The following is a 21508-nucleotide window of genomic DNA, read 5'->3' as shown; positions in this document are numbered from 1 at the left end:
TTTAAAACCTCGTGATACGCATTCTGCCAAGTCTAACCCTCCTCCAAGATTGCTATATATGGCAGTGGGGAGGCTTCTGCATACTGGGAAAGGGGAAAGCTGTCTGATAGGGCCTGAGAGTTACTTTCTGTTTGCCTATTGTGCTCTGGTTTGGAAACACACAGTTTATATATGCAGTAGAGTACTCCCAGTCTAGATGATGATAATGGGACAAAGGAGTGGATATGTCGCATCCCCCCCCCCAGTGTGTAGATTCCAAGTTCTTTGGTGTATAAATATTTCAAACAAACATGACTGTACCTCAGTAAAAAGATCTTTCATTTCTTCTAGATAATATTCATGCCCAGAGTTAAGCCAATATCTAGAACAGCTTCCCACCCTTTCTTAACCACTTCATTCATCTTGATGTAGTCTGTGTAAATCAAAAACTTGCATGTATTTCACATCAAGGTGGTGATCCAGTAAAATACATGATTATCTTCTTTTTTTGTATCTTTGTGATTCTTATCGCTGCCCCTCCCCTTGACTAACTTCCTAGTGATGTGAAGCGTTTTCTGCTTTACAGAAAGGGTGAGCAGGAATAATTTGGAGGGAGAGCACAAAAAGAATCATGCAAATTGAGAGCCAGTGTGGTGTAGTGGTTAAGAGCGGTAGTCTTGTAATCTGGGGAACCGGGTTCGCGTCTCCGCTCCTCCACATGCAGCTGCTGGGTGACCTTGGGCCAGTCACACTTCTCTGAAGTCTCTCTCTCTGAAGTCACTCACCTCACAGAGTGTTTGTTGTGGGGGAGGAAGGGAAAGGAGAATGTTAGCCGCTTTGAGACTCCTGAAGGGGAGTGAAATCCAAATGCACAATGGTTTTGCCAGGTTCATGGAGTATGGAGTTGTGGGATCCTGTTCTAGCCCAGACTGGGGAACGCTCTGAGGAATTCCAACCTCACTGTTGGCAAGAAGAAGCTGCATCATCATCAGTTCATTGCAGCTCTGGGGTGTGTAACTAAACAATGCCTGCAGAGTCTCTAAGCTGCTCCGGCTTGGCTAAAAGAGAATTCCTACTGAGCTTTCAGGCAGCTTTCAGTGCTGTTTTTAGTCCTTGAAATATCCTTGGAAAGTTTGCATAGGTTTCTTAACCCAAAGAGATCTGCCCATCCCTGGAGATACAATGCAAATGAACCCTATCATAAACCACCTGAGAGCACACGGATGCATTTAAATTAATGACTAGAGCATCTTTGTTGTTTCTCAATTTTCATACTTGTTGAAGCTTTTCTGAGGGATTGGGTGTAGGATAGATTTCTAGTATTCAGGTACATTTAGGGAGAGAAGAAGGGGATATAAATCCCAGAAAAAAAGGAATGCATTCAAAAGGAAGTAGTGTTACCAGCGTGTTGCAGTTGTGGTCTGTATCGTAAATGCCGCATAGGGTATTAAGAGATTAAAGGAGGGGCCGTTTGTGTGCCATAACTCTTCAGGAGCACAGAAAAGGTGCAAAATGGGTTCAGTTTCCACTTTCAATTCTAAGAGTGGCTAGCCCTTAAACAGAGAAGATGCATTTGAAAATGGATGGGCAGTGCCTGCTGCAAACTCAGTACAGTCAAGTGTTCCGCAAAGGCGGCCTACATTTTAATTGCATCCTAGTGCCATTCAGTAATAAAGGCAAGAGTCCTGCAAGGGTCTGAGTAATCATATCTCTGTCTGCCTCTCTTTTCATCCCCAACCACATTTAAAATCTGTGTTTTATTCTTGCTATATGGTATTCATGCTACTAGCTTTTTTATTAGTTTTACTTTGCTTTTTTTTTATTTAACTGCATTTTTAACAAAACATGTCAGTATTGACAAGGATTGCTTGAACTCATAAATATTGCTGTTAGACATTTATAATGTGTGAAATAGTGTGATAGAATTCATTGCCATTATTTTAAACAGTAAACTGATTTTGCTGTTTGTAGTAAGTGTATCTCTTAATTCCGGTTGTCATATAATAAGGAATTAACCCTAATAGAGAAACAATGCATATTTGATTATTTTCTGTTTGTTATTCCAAGAATCAATCTTTGTTACAGTTCTATTAGATGAGTGCTTTAGGTATTTGACCGGTCAAATTGCTACATATTTTTTGACTGGTCAGATGTTAAATCCTATTCCACTTTCAATTTTTCAGGGCTGAGCCCAGGCACTGGAAACAGGCTGCAAGACCAAATATACCAATTGTTGCTAAACAATTTGTGAGGAGAATCCCATGGGCATGTTCCAATGTTTAGTTATTTGTATGTATGTGTTTGTTAACAGAATATTCTCCTTCCTGGATGTGGTCACGCTATGCCGTTGTGCTCAGGTCTCCAGGGTAAGAATGTTTGCAAACTAGTACTGGTAAGGTTTTAATTGCTTGTTTCTTGGGCACCTCCAGTTTGCCATCATATCCCAGAGCCAAGATAGTGTCAGCTTGAAGGGTTATTTCAACAGAGGCCCCATTTGCTCTATATATTTAAAGCATACCACTTTAAACAATCATTGCTTCCTCAAAGATTCCTGGCAACTTTTGTTTGTCAAGGGTGCTGAAAACTGTTATTCTTTCCTCGCAGAGCTACAGGTGTCATAGTGGTTTCACATTCAATTCCTCTTCCCAAAGAACTCTGGGAATTGAAGCTCCATGAAGGGAATAGGGGTTTTTCATCCTATCAACTCTCAACACCATTTACAAACTACCCAGGGTTCTTTGGGAGAAGCCATAACTGTGAAAAGTGGTATGATACTCCTTTAATTGTACAAGTGCCGAGACATAGAATGCACATCCTCCCCACAGGTTGTATTTCCCACCCACCTTTTTTTTTTTACTTTTCTTTTCTTGTAATATTACCAGCTGAGGTCTGTCTTAGTTTTGACCAGCCAAATCTAACTGGGTGGAGTTTTACTATTTTGAGATTTTCAAATAGCCTAGGATAGAGATTCACAAAGAGGTGTTATATGTTTCTGTCAACTGCCCTATACTGAATAATGGGGTGAAAGGTTATCACTATAGCACAAGGGAAGATCCCTAAGCTATGTCAAATATAATTATTTTTCTGTTACCTCTCTCAGATGCAAACACTGGCATGTCTCTTGATTGTGGAAAATGTTGGGCATGTGGGGATGAATGCTCCCCTCTCTCCTGTAGGATATGTGTGCATCTGCTAATCATAACAATTCTGGGTGGAGATGTGACTTATTATGGAAACAAAATAATTAAGTATCAACCTGCATATAGATTTTTAAAATATTTTTAAAAAATAACATTATGAACTCATAGTTTGCCCCAGTCACTAAATGCCTGACTGGAACTGATGCTCAGGCTCAAACTGTGAAGGAGGGAGTGCTGAAGCTGCAGCTAAGCCACTGAGATCACTGTGATGAGGAAGGTGGATCATGCAAATTCACATTTGTTGATTGTTTCTCCAGCACTGGCACATTCTTACACCTTGGGCCAACAAATCCTGATGGGTTCAACTTCTGACCTGTCTGTGACTATCCAGGAAATAGATCTTCAGGTTGTGGTGGATAGCTCCATGGAAATGTTAGCTCAATGTGCAACATCAGTGGAGTGAGCAAATTCCATACTAGGAATCTTTAAGAAAAGGACCAAAACTAAAATGGCCGCTATTTACAAATCTTCCATACTTCATTCTGATTGTAGGGATATTGTAGCACTGGAGAAGGAAAACCCAAAATATTCAGGGACTCGAAGCATCTTCCTTTCGAAGAAACAACTAATGCCCTTGGGATATTTTTATTTGGGTAAAAAAAGACAGTTGGGGAGGTGAATTGAGTTTTTTTAAATTATGTATGATGTGGAGTAGATAGATGTTTTGCTTCCTCTCTCATAACACTAATGAAATTAGTGGTCTGGACAGTCAAAATTAACAAAATGCATCTTTATCTTATGGTTGCCATTGGGTTTTTTAAAAATAAAATGAACTAATTCATGGGTCTTATTAGCTGCTATAGCCATAGAGCAGCTATGTGGATTAGGTGGGCCTTCCATCTGATCCAGCAAGACTCCCACATTCTGTAGTTCTTTGCTTCCCTTCTTTTCCCCTGGCCCCTTCCATTGCCTGTTCAGTTCTAACCTTCCTCAGTGGGTAATGCAAAATAATATATATGACATGGCAGAGTGCCAAGAGGTAATTTTGAAAATGTAAGAAGTACATCTCTTATTGATCTTTTTTAGGGAACTTTATTTTTGTTTATAGTTACTTTAATGTAGCACTCCCATTTGTTATATGTGAGTCATTAAAATGTGTGCTTTAAAGCTTTTTTGTTTTTTAGTGTGAAACTAGAGAAAATTCCAAGGCACCATCAGCCAATACAGTCACCTCTTTTAAGGATGGGGAAGGGAGGGCAGGTGCCTGCTCTGCTTTACCAATAGGGTTAAGACATTGGAGAGTAACCTACTCCTTTGCAACTACTCATGCCTCCGTAGGCCTGTGTACCACTTAGACAATTTGTGCTTTTTTAGAGGGTTCTAGCACCTGTACTAAGGTGGACCCAGACAATCATGTCGTTCACTGCAAAGTATGGCACCATAGCCTGAGCATTTGAGTGTAATCACCAGGTGTGCATGTTTCAGAATTGTGGGAGACCCAACTGTCTGTGGTTTTTAAAGAGAAAGAAATGGCAACCAGAACAAACAATGATTTAAGCACTCTCTCAGCAATTCTGTTGCTACACTGAAAATCATTTGTGCATGGTTGGGGCCTTTCACGCATGGGTTTGCTAGAAGCATCCCACTGGAAGCTGCACCTCATTAAGGGCCAGCGGCTTTGGTGTCGGTTTAAATTAGACCCAAGTTTTGCTTTATATTTCTGCCATATTTCCCCACATTTTACATTCTTTTCACTGTCTTCTCCCTTTTCACTGCAGGCATGGAATGTCCTGGCCCTGGATGGCAGCAACTGGCAGCGCATTGACCTGTTTGATTTCCAGAGGGACATAGAGGTATAATTAAGTGGTGTGCAGAAACAATTTCTCTAGTTAAACTGTAATTACAGCACTGTGTAAGATCAGTAATAAACTGTGTAATCTTTTGCATCTTTCCCCAGAGATAGGATTGTTAATTTCTAGTTTCTAGCTCCAGGGTTTCAGATACTGAAACCACACTAACTTATTTTATGCACATAGGTTTATGGGTGTGTGAACTCTCACTTGTGTGCAAAGACATGGATCCCTAACTTGTTAATATTTTTACTGGGGAAAGATCTAGGGGTGGTAACTTCCCATTTAGCAGATCTGGGCAATTACTTCATTGGCCGCTTGCAAGAATAATGCACCATTAGGATAGATGAGAGAGTGTATTTTGGGTGGTGGGCTTTTTAGAGCACTGCTAAGGGCAGAAGATTGTAAAATATTTGGGTTAAAAAACAAACAAACAACCATTTGGTAAGGATGCCATTTGGATTTCCTTCCTGAGGCACCAAAATATTTTGGTCCATTCCTAGTTGCACAAAATCTATTCTTTATTTGATAACCGTTGCCGTGGAAAGAACCTGTTCTGGTTCCTTGGGGCTCTTATCCACATTAGTGGCTTCCAAGTGGAAGAAGCCTAGCTCAGTGATGGAACATCTGCCCTGCATGCAGAAGGACCCAGGTTCAGACCCCGGCACCTCAAAGCAGGGCTGGGAAATACCCCAAGTAGGGTTGTCTGAAATCCATGTAGAGTAGACAGTACTGACCTAGATGGACCAATGGTCCGATTTGGGATAAGGCAGCTCCCTATTTTCTCATGTAGTCAAATTTCCCATTGCAGCAGTCAGATCTGTGCCATCGGATATGACTTAGGAACTTCTGGCATGAGCTTTAAAGCTATACTGTTCATACCAGGGGTTCTCAAATTGTGTAATGGGGAGCCAATCCGAGTCAGATTTTTGTGCAGAAAACCAGCTCTTTGAACTTCTCCAAGTATAATATTATTGTGGCTCGGTGACAGGACCCTATGCACGGCTGGCTAATGGTTTTCTGTCATGCTGATGGCTCCTGTCAGCTCATATTTTGTTAAGTAAAATAGTTGTCTGTGGGCTGTCTTTTGCAGGTGCAAACTGGGAAAAGAGTATATTGCAGCAAACAACCATGAATGTGGGTTGAATGATGGCATGTCAAATCATGATTTGTGCCTATAGGTTCAGATGACCAATATGCCACTAGCAAAGAAGAATCTGAGCAGCACACAGGGATTGTGTGACCTTGCCCTAGATTCAGCTTATTATAGGCCAAGTACACATGAATGTTAGATATTCTACAGAATGCAGGTTTCTGGAGTACAGAATTTAAATGCACGAGTTTAAGGAGGATTTGAAAGTCAGATAAAAAACGGGTATCAACCAGGGGAGGAGTGGGTTAAGGGCGGGGGGAGTTGATGCTTTTACTAAAGAAATGAGAAAGTTATTTACCACATGGAAAGTTAAGCAAAGCTAATTACTCTGGAAGGTCACATCAATCGAATTCTCTTCCTGGTCTTTTTACAGGGGCGTGTAGTGGAGAATATTTCTAAAAGATGTGGGGGTTTCTTACGAAAGCTGAGCCTTCGTGGATGCCTAGGTGTGGGAGACAACGCATTAAGGTAGAGAGGTCAAGTGCTTTGCCACTGAAAAAGCACAAATAATTTTATTTTTCTATCCAGCAGAGAACCTGAACATGTAGGGTGGGGCAGTGAGCAACTTTCAAATGAGGTTATAGCATTTCCAAAATAATTGGCTCCTGTATTGATATCGCACTTAGGCGGTCCCATTTCTATCGGTTTAGAAAATGGGCCTACCAAAAATAGTGGGGGGTGTGCATACTTGCATAATTTGCAAATTAAAAGAATTTTTAAAAATTTAAATGAATTGATAAGAACCTATTAAGAGTGACTTTCAGGTCCTACAGAGCATTGAGAGCATCAATTGAAAGAAAATAATGAGGAAATTATGGGAAACATATTATTTGCCTGCTAGAGTCCATAACAATTTATAGTGTCCTAGAACTGGGGATTACAGTTGAAAGGATGTGTGCAATGAGGTTAAAAGAGAAAATCCCTCTCTTATATGGAGAAGTTTCAAGAGAGAAAAGAAAACATGTCCTCTTTTCTGTTTTCCACCCTTCTGTCCTATCCTACTTTTAGCTAAATGGCATAAAGCATTCAGGTTAATGGCTGGCAGCTAACCCCAAACCTGAGCTGTTTAGCACTGTGTAGTGCAGTGGGAAAATATATGAGTAAGGACAAGAAACACTTCTTTTTCATTTTCTCCTGAAAATCCCTATCCTCATGAGCCACCAACTTTCACGTTGGCACCCTTGGTAGATTCTGCAGTTGCTGGATCACAGTCCATTGAACAGAATTACAGAACAGAAGTAGGTGTCTGCAATGAAATGTTGCAGCGTACACTCAGTCCCTGAGTCGGATTGAGGAAACCTGTGTTCACATTCTAATTTAGCTCTTCTTCAATCAATCAGTCAATCAAACATTTTATTTGCATGCCGCCTTTCCAAAGTTAAAATCATGCTCAAGGCAGCTTACAGCATATAAAAGATTACGTAACTACAGACATAACAAAAGTAGCCATGAACAATAAACAAAACATCAAAAAGTACACAGCCAAATTGAATAATTTCCACATCAGATCCAAAATAAAGATACAAAAAAATAACGTCGTCATCATCAACAACAACAACAATCCCCCAACAACCCCACCTAAACGAGATTCTGTTCCGCAGCTTCAACTTTTGTAGCTGGAGTCAGTCAGGGCCCTGCCCTCCCAGGCCAGGTGGGAAAAGGCCTGCAAAGCAGGGAGCAGGTCTTCCAGGACTCACAGCCAACTTGGTCTGTGGCCTCTTCACTGTCTGGAGTGGCACTATTGCTGCTGTCCCATAGCTTCTTCCAAACAACTCCTTGTAAGGCATACAACTTGACCTCTTAGAAGGCATGGTAAAGAATCACCAGGTGCCAGCATCCACACAACTGTAGGTATCATATAATCAGGACCTTACCTTTGAATATACTGGAACTTCACTCACTCTTACTGTAGCTTGTCTAAGTTGCTAGGAATAGCCACTTATCCTATAGGCTAGTCACTGCTCTGTGAAAGGCCTCTAGCAAGTCACTGTGTTCTAAGTGCCTGTGCAAATTTGGTCTCACTTTGCTTCTTTTTTATCTATTTTATTTTGACAAAGTAATAATAAGTAAATAAGAATAGAAATGTGCACCCTAGCCCTAAGACCATTCCATTGTAACTATCCACCCTCCCAGAATTTCAACACCTCTTGTGACCCCTTTCCGTTTTAACAATACAAATTCTACGAAAAACCTACATATCACCTCAAAATCATTTCTCCTGCATATTCCCCACCTTACCTTAATAGCACATGTTAATTTATCATCAATAGTTATATTCCACACTTCTTCAAACCATTCTTCTATTTTATATTCTCCTTGCCCCTTCTACTTTCTAACTATAATAGCTTGTGCTGCTTTCAGTAAATTTGTGAGCAAGTCCTTCATAGCCTGTGAACCTTCCACTCCATTGCAAATGGATAATCATGCTACCTCTGGACCCAGTGATTTCTATTATCTCCTTAAACACCCTTTGCCAAAATAATTGTACATATTTACACCACCACCATATGTGAATATAAGTCCCGGTTTCCTGGCATACCCTCCAACATAACACTGAATATTTCTTGTTTATTTGATTTAATCTGACTGGTGTTAAATACCATCTCCAAACTAACTTATAATAATTTTCTTTTATCCTTGTAGACAACCATTTCAAATTGTGTTTCTCCCATATTTACCCCCAGCTTTGACTATTTATCTGCCCTGTTATCTCCTTTTCTCACAACTCTTTTAATTGATCTTGTTGATCCTCCATTTCTACTAAAATTTTATAAATTTCACTGGTTTCTCCTTTTAAAACTATATTTTCTTCTTTATCTCCTCTTTTTATAATCATTTTTTTAAAATTGTATGTTCTTTGCAGTTCTTGTTTTCTCATAATCACTTCTTTGTCCATTGCTCCAGTTGTATACAGTTAAACCAACTTATTTTACTTCCTTTTAGAGATTCTCTTATTTGTTCTTTTCTTCTCATTTTCTCCACCCATTTCTTTATTTTATGTATTTGCTTTTCTTTTGCTTCTTTTTCAATTTCCTTTTTTTAATTTACTGGGAAGTCTTCTGTCTTCACCACCGGAGTTAGTGGGGAATTTACTGGTATCAATTTTCCTTTATATTTTGCCCATCTCTCAATGATGTTTCTTAAGAAGGGATTTTCAATATTCTGCCACCCTTGCCTATTTGGGTAGCTAAAAAATATATTCACGAACTTCTCCTTCATTCCATGTGTACCGCTCTCTAACCATTCTAACTCTCCTTGTTCTGTTGTCACATCTATGATATATCTTAACTGATTTGCTATATATGTTGGGGAGGCCCAGTCCGCCTGTTTTCTGGGGGTTGTACCATCTTCTTTTATTAATTCTAGGCTTCTTATCCCATTACAAAATGTATTAATCATACTTTGCCAACCCTTTATCTCTGTCTCCAATATCTTAATTGGTAACATTCTAAATAAAAAAAATATATTCTAGACAAAATTTTCATTTTAATTATCGCTATTCTTCCAAATCATGTAAGGTTTTTTTTATATATTCCTCCAACTTTCCCTTAATTTCCTTCTTTAATTTGTTAAGATTCTCTTGTTCTTTTTTTAAAAAATTCTTGTTATTCTCAAGTACTTTATTACATTTCTTAATTTTATATCTAATTTTATTTCCTTCAAGAATTTTCATTTTTCCTCTTAATCGTAGTTAAATAACATCTCTTATTTGAACAAATTAATTTGCGACCCTATTATTTGTCCTTTTTTTCCTCAAACGTTCCTCTATTACCTACAGATTTTCCAACAGATTTTCAATTGTTAGCAAGGTGTCATCTGCAAATAAGTTAATTTTTTTCTTTTCCATTATTTTATATTCATTTTGTATTTCTGTCTTCTCTAGTTACATTGGCCAGAGTTTCAATGACCAATACAAGTAAAATTAAGGAAAGAGGGCATCCTTGCCTTGTACCTTGGGCTAGTGTTATTTGTTCTGTTATATTATCGTTCACTACAACATATTCCTTGTTCCTCAGATATATTTGATGGATTAATCCCTTAAATCATTCTCCAGATCTTAAGCTTTCTATAATCATTTTTAACGCCAGCCATTCTACACAGTCAAAAGCCTTTAAAATATCCAATGCTACTATACCAGCTTTCAGTTTATTTCTTCTTATTATATCTATTTTATTCAACACTCTTCCTATTAAACTAGACATCTGTCTTGCTGCCACAAAGCCACATTCATCCATTCATTTATTCATTTATTTATAAATAACATTATTCATCCTTTTTGCCATTATTGTGATCAATATTTTAACATCTTGATTTATTAGGGAAATCGGCTTATACGATCCTGGGTCCCTAATGTTTTCCTGGTTTTGGAATTAAGATAATTATTGATTGTTCCCACGATGGATGGATCCTCTCACCCTCTATTACTGAATTATATAAAACATTTAATTTAGAAACCAATATATTTTTAAATACTTTACAATATTCTGTTCCCAGTCCATTTGCTCCTGGGGCTTCCCCCCCCCCCCCCTTTAGTTTCCTTATAACTTCCTCTATTTCTTTTTCGGATCACATTGCTTCTAAAGTCCTATGGAAATGTAGTATAGAACAATCCAAGATGCATGTTGCCCAGACCACTTCCAAAACCTTCCGGAAAGACACGGACTTGCTGAGTATCATGGGACAGGACTAGAGCTTGTCCCAGGGCTTTGCAGAGCTCTGCTACCAGAGGCAAGAGGAGTGCATGCTTTATCAGCTTGACCACTCAGGGCCCTTACCTGACAGGTGAACTGCTAATTATTTTTTATATATTGCTAATAATCTGTTGCTAATAACCTAGTATAGGCACTTAGGTAAAGTGGCCTATTCATTTTGCCCTTCCTGCCAGCCAGTCATGAGAGTGTGTATGTTTGCTCTTGCTAGTTCGGTTTGCTCAGAGTGTGTCTGTCTGTTTCTCAAGGTGTTGAGCTCTTCCTGGTTTTCACCATTGAGATCACTGTGCTTCCACAGCCACTCAGCTATGTGTAGATGTGTCTCCCCTTCTTTCTGAGGTGATGGTGGTTATTATTTAGAAGTAAATGTTCTCTTGCAACACCACAATAGGGCGAAGATCTGCCTAATGGTTGCGCAGCAGATGCTTGGTTTCTTGACATGGCTTTGGTACCTGCTCAAAATAGGCCTGCACCACCAGTGCAGGGAATTATACCTATCAAAAGTGAGATTCAGGAGACCCAAACACATCCCCCATACACACTGGTGTAGTAGTTCAGACACCACAGCCTAATCATGGCTTGGCTGTCAGGAACGTTCTACAGCTCCTCTGCTCATTTCTCTCCCCAGCTTAGGGTATCATGGTATCAGAAAACTGGAGAGACTACTCAAGCCCACAGCACATCTCTGATGATCAAAATGTGACTTGACTGACATCTGAACTGGGCAGCTGTCTGAATCTAACCTAGAAGTTAAGTTTCATAGTCTGTAAACTGAGGCATAGTTAATGGTTTGCCTGTGAATGTGCAGGGATTGCTCCTACTTCCCTAGTGTGAGCTTGAGCAACAAACCCCATGATCTCTGGCCAAGGATTGTGGCTGGTTTGGACAGGGCTCTAAGCCTGGGATTGTGGTTTGTTGCACCCGCCCTGCACAAGGAGAAGAATGAAGCAAGAGGCACCTCTGTGTTCACAGTAAACCATTGATTATGGCTTACCATAATCTGTGCCTTCACAGTGCCTTCACTTCCTAAGTGCCTTCACAGGAAGGATCATTGTAAGGATGATGATATAAAGACTGTGAAGAATTAAAATAGGATATAGCGTTCTGGTATTTTTGTGACTTGAAATGTGGGCTATGTGCATTGCACTTTTTCTGGTACATTGCATGGTGACAGCAAAGATTCTCCTTGAAGGAAAGAGAGCAGAATGTTAGCAGCACAGCTATAAAACACTTAATCTTTCTCTCCTCCTGATGCTCAGAGAGGAAGAGGAGGAGGAGGAGGTGTTGTTGTTAACAGTTAGGTTTTCATCTCCCTTCTAGGTGCTCAGGCCAGTGTTCATGGCTTTCCCCAATTTATTTTCTCAAGAACCCTGTGAGGTAGGCTGGACAGTGACTGGCCTACGGTCACCTGATGAGCATCATTGCTGAACAGGGATTTGAACCCTGGTCTCCCAGTCCCAGTCCAACATTTAACATCTGTTCACTGGGGTTTCTCCTTATGCTGGACCATTTTCCAGGCAATGTTAGAAAGCAGTTTGGAGATCCAGCAAGGGGAACTGATGCATGTACTTACCTGCCTGGCACTTGCACACCTATAAGCTACAGCTAGTGTACACTGATGAAAGCACCCTAGTATGTATGTACAGCCTTGTCTTCTGTAGTTGGCAGCGGGAGATCCACATGTACATTACCATCTTGATCACAGCCAACACATGAAATAGATTGTGAATGGTGTTTTCTCTTTTCTTTTTAAACTGGGTATCATCCCTAAATTTTCTCAATGTATCACTTAAAAAAACAAACCAACCCCAAATCTGCATTATTTGCTTTAATTGCCCCTTGGTTTGTAAGATCTTTTAAATATGTCAGGTGCCACTGATTTTAAATGTATGTTATCAAAAGCCTGAAAAGCACTGTACTTTTTTCTGTCATGAAGGACATTTGCACAGAACTGCAGAAATATTGAAGTGTTGAACTTGAATGGCTGCACCAAGATTACAGATGCGTAAGTGGCATTTATTTCAGCTCTCCGCGGTATTTCTTTAGCTCTTTTTAATCACTATCCCCCATTTTCTTGGTTGCATGTTTTGTTGCTCAAATGCTGTCAGAGTATATCCGTTCTTATTGTGAATGGGTAGCTAGAAAGGGCTAATTGCCAAGGGACCCCTGTCCCACTGTAGGGGGCGGCACCAACTTAAACTTGGTGCAGCAAGCCCTTCCTTACCTTTGCATCGCCTTCACCAAATCTGCAGTGGTCCCCTATGTATATATTAGACAGGCAAGGATCAGAGGCTAAGCTTGGAGGGCACATGGTTAGGCTGGGCCAGATGTGCTGAGCATCTGATTTCTCTCATTTACTACACCCAAATTTTTATATATCTCAATTTTTAATATAAACTGTAGAACATTGTGACGTCTTAACAATGATATAGTTAAAAAGAAAAATCCAAATTAAGAAGAATATTGAGAATCTTAGTGTGCTTTTAAAGAAATAGATTTCAGTCAACTACAATGAAAATGAGGGACCCATTCTGATATAGGCACATGATCACTAAACGTCTTCTATTTAAAAAATAATAATGACAGAGCAGTGAACCTACGTGTGTCCTATTCTCTTCCAGGACATGTACTAGCCTTAGTAAGTTCTGCTCCAAACTCCGACATCTTGATCTAGCTTCCTGCACTTCAATAACCAACCTGTCCCTCAAAGCACTGAGGTGAGTGTAGCTCTTTATAAAGCTTATTCACCCTGATGTAAAAATACCACATTTCTTTGCGATGGAAACCCCTGCTTCATTTTACCATTCATTTTACTCACAGTGTCAGTGGTATAGCAGCTGACCAGAATTGGAACAGGGGTGGGCGGGTGCGGTAGAGGCACACCTTGTTCTTTCTTGGTTAGTCTGACTTGGGGCACTCCAGGAAGACTGGGCATAAGATGACAATCAGTACAAGCTTGGGCTGTTTTCTGGTCAGAGGGAAAGAATGAGCTTCCCAATTAGTCGTGGACCAGGCGATATCAACAATGCTAGTAGTGCGGAAGCCACAGAAGGCTGACATCCAAGAAATGGAATGGTCTATCCTTGCTGTTGATTCAGATGTGAGACACGCTGTGGCATTGCTGTCTGTGCCTTCTCAGCCCCTGCCCTGTTAGGTCCTTTTGATACAGTAGCCCTTGTGCATGGTATACAAACATGCCCATTCCCTTTCTCCCTGCATTATTGCCACATGGCTTTTGTCGCCACACAAACCTATTATTCATAGAATTGTAGAGCTGGAAAGGACCCTGAGGATCATCTAGTCCAGCCCCCTGCAGTGGAGAAGTATGTAACTGTCCCATACAGCGATTGAACCAGCAACCATGGCGTTATCAGCACCATGCTCTAACCAAATTCCTGCTATAGTTTTCAGTTGGTGGTCATCCTTGAAGCTGCGGCAGAGAGCAGAGTTCAGTGTGTTATTACTGGAAAACAAGGCGGTGAATTTCCCTTGTTTCCAAAGCAAGAATTTTTTATACTTAAGAGTTAACATTTTTGTCTGCCTTTCCCCTCTGCCCCCTTCTCACCTCTCAAGCGAGGGATGCCCTCTACTGGAGCAGCTCAATATATCATGGTGTGACCAAGTGACCAAAGATGGCATCCAGGCTTTGGTGAGAGGCTGCGGTGGACTCAAAGCTCTGTTTCTTAAAGGCTGCACGCAGGTATGTCTCCAGTCAGGACACAGCAACTTCAAGAAGGCTTGAGTTAAAGTGCATTTGTTTTAACTTGGAGCAGAACCAAGTTGAGTGTGGGTCATACACTGTGACATTGGAAGCAAGAGGGAGAACAGTAGGAGAGAATAAATTTTATTTATTCCTTTATTTATTTTACCCTATCCAAAAGAGTTATAATGGCAATTTGCACTACACGAGTTTCTCTGAGGATAGAGAAGAAGGGAGGAAATCTGTGAGATTACTTTTGAACAAAGGAAATGTAGAGCAGAAGCACTGTGCTTCGTGCAGTTCTTGGCTGTCTTGCAATAGCATGTGGCTTTTAAGTATAGGAACTTTTGGTTACTTCTCTTCTAGGATATTTGTCATTTTTAAAGGTGTTGGACTAGAAGAGGACCAAGGCATCCAAGCCAACCTTTTTTTTAAAAAAAAACCCTGGACATCTGTACTGGAAAGCTGAGCATTTCTCGCGTCCACTGTATTTGAAATTCTGAAACACACTCTGCAATCCTACCTTTTATCCAAATATGCTTCAAGTTTTGTCTTGAAATTAGAAATTGCTTAAAAAGTAAAAAATAGCAAGTTGGATAACTGAATTGGAAATCAGGTTGTGTATTGAATCCTGTTCTGGGCAGGATGGCCCCTGATCTCAGCTTTGGGCAGGACCTGGTTCAACTAGTTGAGGGCCATTGCTTTGTGTGCTTCACCCATCTCAAAGAATTTCAGTTCTTTGAGATGGGTCACATGACTTAGTTGTGGCATCTCATACAATACAAGGAAAGGAAAAATCCCAACCTTATTAGCAGTCCCAGGCAATATGATAAAATAGCTGTGACACAAGGCAGTTGCAGGACAGGAGCTTTCCACAGTCATGGCTTCAGTTTTCCTTGTACTGGATTTTTGCAAACGTTTTTGTGGATCTCTTAGAGCAGCTTGGAATTGTAATAGAGTAGCATAAGACATGTTTCTAGGCCCCCAATCCAGGTTTAGTTGTGGGCAGCTAACCACATGTTACACAACTTGTGGCCTCTGATTGAGGATGTTCACCTGCATCAAATATGCATCCGGGGGCTTCAGGGCACATCTGGAGATATACATCCACATCTGTATCTGCATCCACATGGATAAAGGATATTCAGTTTATAGTTGCACCGATATGAGTCAAAGAAAGAAGTTCTAGTGGAGAGGTTCAGCAAACGCAGCCATAATTTTATAACACATATTTCTTTTTTTTAAATAGCTTGAGCCTTTCCCCCTTTTTATGGAGTGCTAAGGAAAAAATATTGATGGAAGCAAGGCACTTGCTATCAGTTGTTTTGCCATCTGTTCTCCGTGATTCAAGGACATCTGTGGCATCTCTAGTAGCAGAAATAACTTGGGTGTTGCCTTTTTTTCTTTTTGCCTTAACGAAAGAGCCTCTTTTTCTCTTTTAAACAAAGCATGTTTATGTGAAACCAACAAGTAGTTATGTTTGACGTTTTACTATGTTTTTATATGTACAGTAAGCTGCCCAGAGTTGCTGGGGAAAGCCAGCCAGATGGGCAGGGTTTAAATAATAAAATTCTTATTATTATCAAAGGCACTTAAGTCGATAAAATTCAGAAACTCTGATTCTAGAACCATGTGGTTACACTATGAGATTTTGAAACACCTCCATAATGAAGCCAAGTATTTTGAGAACCCAGCCAAAGAAATTCTCAGGCAACAATGCCACAAAGGTGTAGTGCTCATGGGGGTATAGAATGGGGTAGGGGGAGGCTTTGCGAAAACGTGATATTTCACTTGTTCTTCCCTCTTTCATGGCAGCCTTGATGCTGGGAGTTTTTGCTTATAGTCAGCTTTGAAAGCCTATTAGATGTTGTGGGTCCCATGGTGACATGAGACACCAAAGACCTATATGAGCTCTTATCTGTCATTGAGAATGAGAAACTACCCCTTTCTTTTTAAAATAAAAACTGAGACTTTTGGGAATCCAGATTTTCAGTAATTTTACTCTTGAAAAAGAAAACCCAAAATATGACTTCACACTGACTATTTAACAAGTTGCTTACCTCCCTCCCTCCTATTGCACTTTTGTTCTAGCTGGAGGATGAAGCTCTCAAATACATTGGGGCACACTGTCCCGAACTGGTGACTTTGAATTTGCAGACCTGCTTGGTAAGTAATTTGCTCCTGTTTTTCTTAACATGCAGAGGCCATGAACTATGCAAAGTGACACTCACACCCCAAGAAATGCCTCTTCCTGTTGGCTTGGAGTAGTTGCAGTCCTGGTAGCTTGATGTTCATCTTATTACATAGGGGCAAATCCCAACTGTGGTGGATGGGAATGTGTGTGAAAATTTGGCTATAAAAATTGTCAGGAGCTGAGGGGGTGGGCAAGTGTTTTGTAGTTGCTTGCGTCTCTGTGCCTATAGCCATTCTTGACCCTTTGCTTCCAAACATGTTAAGCAAGACATTCAATGCCCCTAGTATGCTAGGCATACAGACGTTATTAGAATTTCCATGGTGCCCCAAAGCCATTGAAGGCTTCCTAAAACCATGGTATTCCCCTGTATAGTTCCTGTGGGGGGAATAAAGGCTATTGGAAGAGAGCTCTTTCCATTTAAGAGTTTCATGCTCTACCAGCACGCTGGAAGTTACAGTCCAATAACATATTGAGGGCACCTTGTTGACTCTGCTCTGGCCTTACAAAATCCAATGGGTTCCACCCTCAGATCACTAGGAGCTTGCCAACACCACTCACTGACTGGATATTTTTAAAATCTCAAGTTGGCAACCATATCACCACCCTAGACCATACAATGGATACTTTCTGGATATAGTAAAGAACTCTCCTAGTGTTAGCATTTAATGTGACAAATCTATCTGGTCCGAGTTCACCCTTGCCCGGGAGGCATTTCAAACTTTGTTTGCAGGACAAGCTGGAAAAGATTCTTTTGGTCAGGTTGGAATGCTTTCTTGTCTCCGTATTTAACTTTTTGTGTATGTGTATTTTTAAAAAGTTGGAAGAGGAAGTACATTTTTGTCCTGCGAGAAAATATCCTGTACCATTTTGTGGTGGTGCCAAAAATGGAATGTTGAGTCCAAAAAAGGAACAGATTTTGATAGCCTGTGTGCTGTTGGCGTTCTGCCTTTTCATGTGATAGTTGCTAAAATGAGTTTACCAAATAATACTTAACAGTTAATTTTAGGACTCAGAAGGGTTCTCCCACCTTGGAGCCCAGTTCAAATGTCATATCAAACCAAAGTTTAAAACAAACTGTGGTTTAATGGGAATGAGCAGCATTCTGGCTCCTATTGCGCTCCTCCCCCACAACCTTTGCTGCCCCGTTGTGGACAAAACATGCCAGAGTCTGGCTTCTCCTGTCTTCTGGACCCTGGTTAATGGTTGATTTCCACCCAGCAAAGTAATAAGCAGCACCAAAATTTGTTCTTGACTGACTGCTTGTGGTTTGTTTGGTGGAAACCAACCTTTAGCCTGGGTTTAGACAGCATGGCAACCATACAGATTGTTTTGTCCACAGCACGCTGCGGGAATTTATGAGCAGTGGACACCAGCATGCTGCTCATTCACATTAAACAATGGTTTGCTTTGACCTGTGGGTTTCATGCGCCAGGCGAAACAGACCAAAACTTTGCCACACACTACAAATGTCTTTGATTCCCTTCTCTCCTTCTGTAGCAAATAACAGACGATGGCCTCATTACAATATGTAGAGGGTGCCACAAATTACAGTCTCTGTGCGCCTCTGGCTGTTCCAACATCACCGATGCCATCTTGAATGCTTTAGGGCAAAACTGTCCAAGGCTTAGGTAAGTAGGCTTTGGGTTAGAGGGCTGCATGAGGGGATACAAGGTTAGCATGTGAACATGGGATGTATGCTGGGTAAAAATGAGTAACATGGGGGGAATCAAAAGCTCATAGAAAAGGGTTAGCATATTATGTGGAAGGGGATGGGTCATAGAAAAAGAAATTCATTTGTTTATACTTACAATCTGTCTCATAGGTTCAAAGTTGCGAAAAATGTCATTACCCAGAATGAAACCTGCCACTATTAAAACAGGGGCAAGCAAACTTTTCTCATGGGTAATTGTCAGGGGCCACATGCTCACTCTGGACCAAGCTGAAATAGTGTGTGGAGTCAGAGCAAAAAGTAGAGGAGGAAACCCCCACTTTCTTCCTCCCTGCCCAGCAGGCTCCCAGGGAAAGGACAGATCACTCTTCCCAGAGGTCTGAACTGATTGCTTACAGAAAGCTTTTGAAATTAGACTAATGGTCGTAAGTTGCCTAAAACACTGTTAATAATCCTAGCTTCCCTTCCCAGAGCTAGGTCAAGAGGACAATAGGGATGGGCTTCGAGCAATCTTAACTCCCACAAAGTTGTGCAACATTGATCATCAGAAAGTGAGATTGCAAGGGTTTGATGGGTTCAGGGTTTGGAGTAAATACGGATGAGCTGGAGGAGTTTTGTCAGGGGAAAATTGTCTATTTAAGGTCTTCAGGAGCGATTATGGGAAGTGTAAGAATCATAAAAATGGGGGGGGGGAATGTGTAGCTTGGGGGATTTAAGCTGTATTTATCCCTTTGACGTGTGTTGTTATGATTGCTGATATATAGCGTGAGCCCATCAAGTGAAATGTCCTCAACTACTTTGAAACTGGTGGTCTTGGGGTTTCTTCTCCACAGGCACTAAGTTTGTGAGATTTCAAAAATGGATTTCTGAAAATGGATTTCTGAAAAGCACAAGTGCTTAATTTGCTGTATTTTATTTTCTGTGCAGAATATTGGAAGTGGCTCGGTGTTCTCAGCTCACTGATGTGGGGTTTACCACGCTGGCTCGGGTAAGCATCTGATCCTTTTTGTTTGCTTGTTCATAGACTTAAAGCAGTGAGTGGTGTCTTCCTTGTAGAAGACAGATGCTAAACACCCCATGCCCCATGCCATACCTGCTCAGTACCATAAGCAAACTGGGAAAAGAGAAGAGTGGTTTGGGCAGTGAACTAAGAGGAGGTGATGTGTTGATTTGGTGCCCTTTTCTGTGAATCCTATATAAGGCTTTATAAGTGAATGGGGATGGGCATGTGAAAAGAAATATGTAACTGCCACTGCCATAGCCAGTTTGTCCCTGAGAGAACCTAAGGGCGAGGATGGAAGCAAAGTTCTGGATTGAACAGCCGTGGAAATGGAGGTTCAACAAGCACCAGAACCTGGCAGGACTGATGTCTGAAAGCACGCACCTCTTTAGACTTTTGCAATATGATAGCATCTTAAAAGCTTGGGTGTGGCTGAATGGAAGACAAAGCAACAATGTATTTTCTGTTGTTTAAGGAGTTGTGCTTCCATGCCCTTCTCCCAACTCATGGCAGCCATTCCCTACTTCCATCCCTTGCAAAACCATCTTGTCCTCTGATCTCCATTACCTCTCCCGTCATTGAGTTTATGGGTGGGGAATCGCATCAGCTCCAGCCAGCAGGACCATCGGTCAGGAATGGTGTGAGTTGTGGTCCAACAACATCTGTAGGGCTGAAGCATCCCCATCCCTGTTCTAGACCTTAAATGCAGAGATTATTGTGACACTCCCCAGATTAATCCCATTGGTGGAAATGGGATTGGTCTGGAGTTAAACTACGTTGAGAAATCTGGTTGATGGGAGCAGAATAAGCCATTTAAATAAGATAATTTCCATAGCTGCATAATCTGTTCTTAACTACAGAGTTGGGGTTGCTTTGGAGCCAAATCAGGGAGATGGGAAGATAATACAGTGCACTTTCTCTACCAAGCAGAACTTGCTCCAGAGTGGCCAACACTAACGAGAGCACCGTAATGTAGTTGGATCCTCTTGCGATCATGGCTCTGATCGTGGAAGGAATGTTTCTTTTTAAGACACCTGTTGGCCTCATTTCTCCAGCAGCTTCTATTGGAGTGATCCCATTGAAGTAATTGGGACTAGTCGATAGCCATCTTACCTTGCGTTCAGAAGGAAGAATCAATACATGCTTTTTTGAAAAAACAAATGCTTAATTTTGTGTGTGTTTTGCTTTGTTTTTGATTCTCCCCAGAATTGTCATGAGCTTGAAAAAATGGACCTGGAAGAGTGTGTTCAGGTATATGAAATATCTTCATCCCAATTCTTAGGGGTGGGGGTGCATGCATGTGCAGAATGTCATGGACGTAGACCATGACTCAGAGAATGCCGTAATTTGTTAAGATAAGCCTTTGCTTGAGATTGTTTATCCACATTCCAACAAGCAGGAAGTGTTTTGTGAATTGTGCTTTTCCCCTTTGTGTGCTCTTTCTATAATGCTCAGAAAGGAAGTTTGTTGATCCATCCCTGCATGGAAGCATTTTCACAAGAATGCTTTGGTGAGGGTCTTGGTCACTCATCCCCCCCCCCCAAGGAAAAGATGTTCTTGAACTTCCTGTCACCATAATATTGAGACATAGTAGTATATAGTCTCGCTAATCCTATCCACTTAAGAGTGGTATTGAATTCTAATCTCACTCATAATAGACCTATTTAAATTAATTTATGAGGCTAACTTAAGGTTCATTAATTTCAACAGGTCTACTCATAGTAGTGCTTAGTTGAAAACAGCCCTTTAGTTTGTAATAATAAACCGGCACAGGATCATGAAAATCAGAGGCCATGCAGGGACCCCAGGTTCTTGTTTGCCAATTTGAAAGTCCATCCCTGGTCAAAACAGCTTTGCTCTCCATCAGAAAAAAAATCAGTGAAGTGCAGGGCCAGACACAGATACAATTTTTCTGCAGGCCTCCTGAATGGAGCTTGCAGGCCGCAGTTTGAGAACTTTTATATGTACTTGATGAGAGAGGGAATGTCTATATTAGGGATTCTAAAACTCCAGGAGCCTTCTGAAAACAGTTGACTCTGCCAGCAGCCATTTGCCTTTATCTGGAAGGCCTACCAAGAACTACTACAAGATAGGCTAGGTGATACCTTCTGAAA

The 21508-nt window shown here is 40.9% G+C and overlaps 1 protein-coding gene across 4 annotated transcripts in view; it reads left to right on the top strand.

Annotated features, from left to right (window-relative positions):
* Window positions 1-21508, top strand: part of FBXL20 (F-box and leucine rich repeat protein 20) — a 64641-nt gene that overhangs the window by 34193 nt on the left and 8940 nt on the right. For 3 of the 4 annotated variants that reach the window (XM_083708807.1, XM_083708806.1, XM_083708805.1), the window contains 10 exons: window positions 2291-2345; window positions 4898-4972; window positions 6496-6590; window positions 12768-12836; window positions 13453-13548; window positions 14405-14531; window positions 16623-16697; window positions 18223-18353; window positions 19322-19382; window positions 20601-20645. In XM_083708807.1, the coding sequence (XP_083564933.1) occupies window positions 2291-2345; window positions 4898-4972; window positions 6496-6590; window positions 12768-12836; window positions 13453-13548; window positions 14405-14531; window positions 16623-16697; window positions 18223-18353; window positions 19322-19382; window positions 20601-20645 (829 nt within the window). Of the gene's footprint in view, window positions 1-2290; window positions 4159-4264; window positions 4973-6495; window positions 6591-12767; window positions 12837-13452; window positions 13549-14404; window positions 14532-16622; window positions 16698-18222; window positions 18354-19321; window positions 19383-20600; window positions 20646-21508 lie in introns of all 4 variants that reach the window. The other variant, XM_083708808.1, reaches the window with a different exon arrangement.

This window comes from Podarcis gaigeae (genome assembly GCF_964106915.1).
Source record: "Podarcis gaigeae genome assembly, chromosome: 13".
Lineage (NCBI taxonomy): Eukaryota > Metazoa > Chordata > Lepidosauria > Squamata > Lacertidae > Podarcis > Podarcis gaigeae.
Note: the sequence above shows the minus strand (reverse complement) of the source record. Positions and strands in the feature narration are given on the sequence as shown.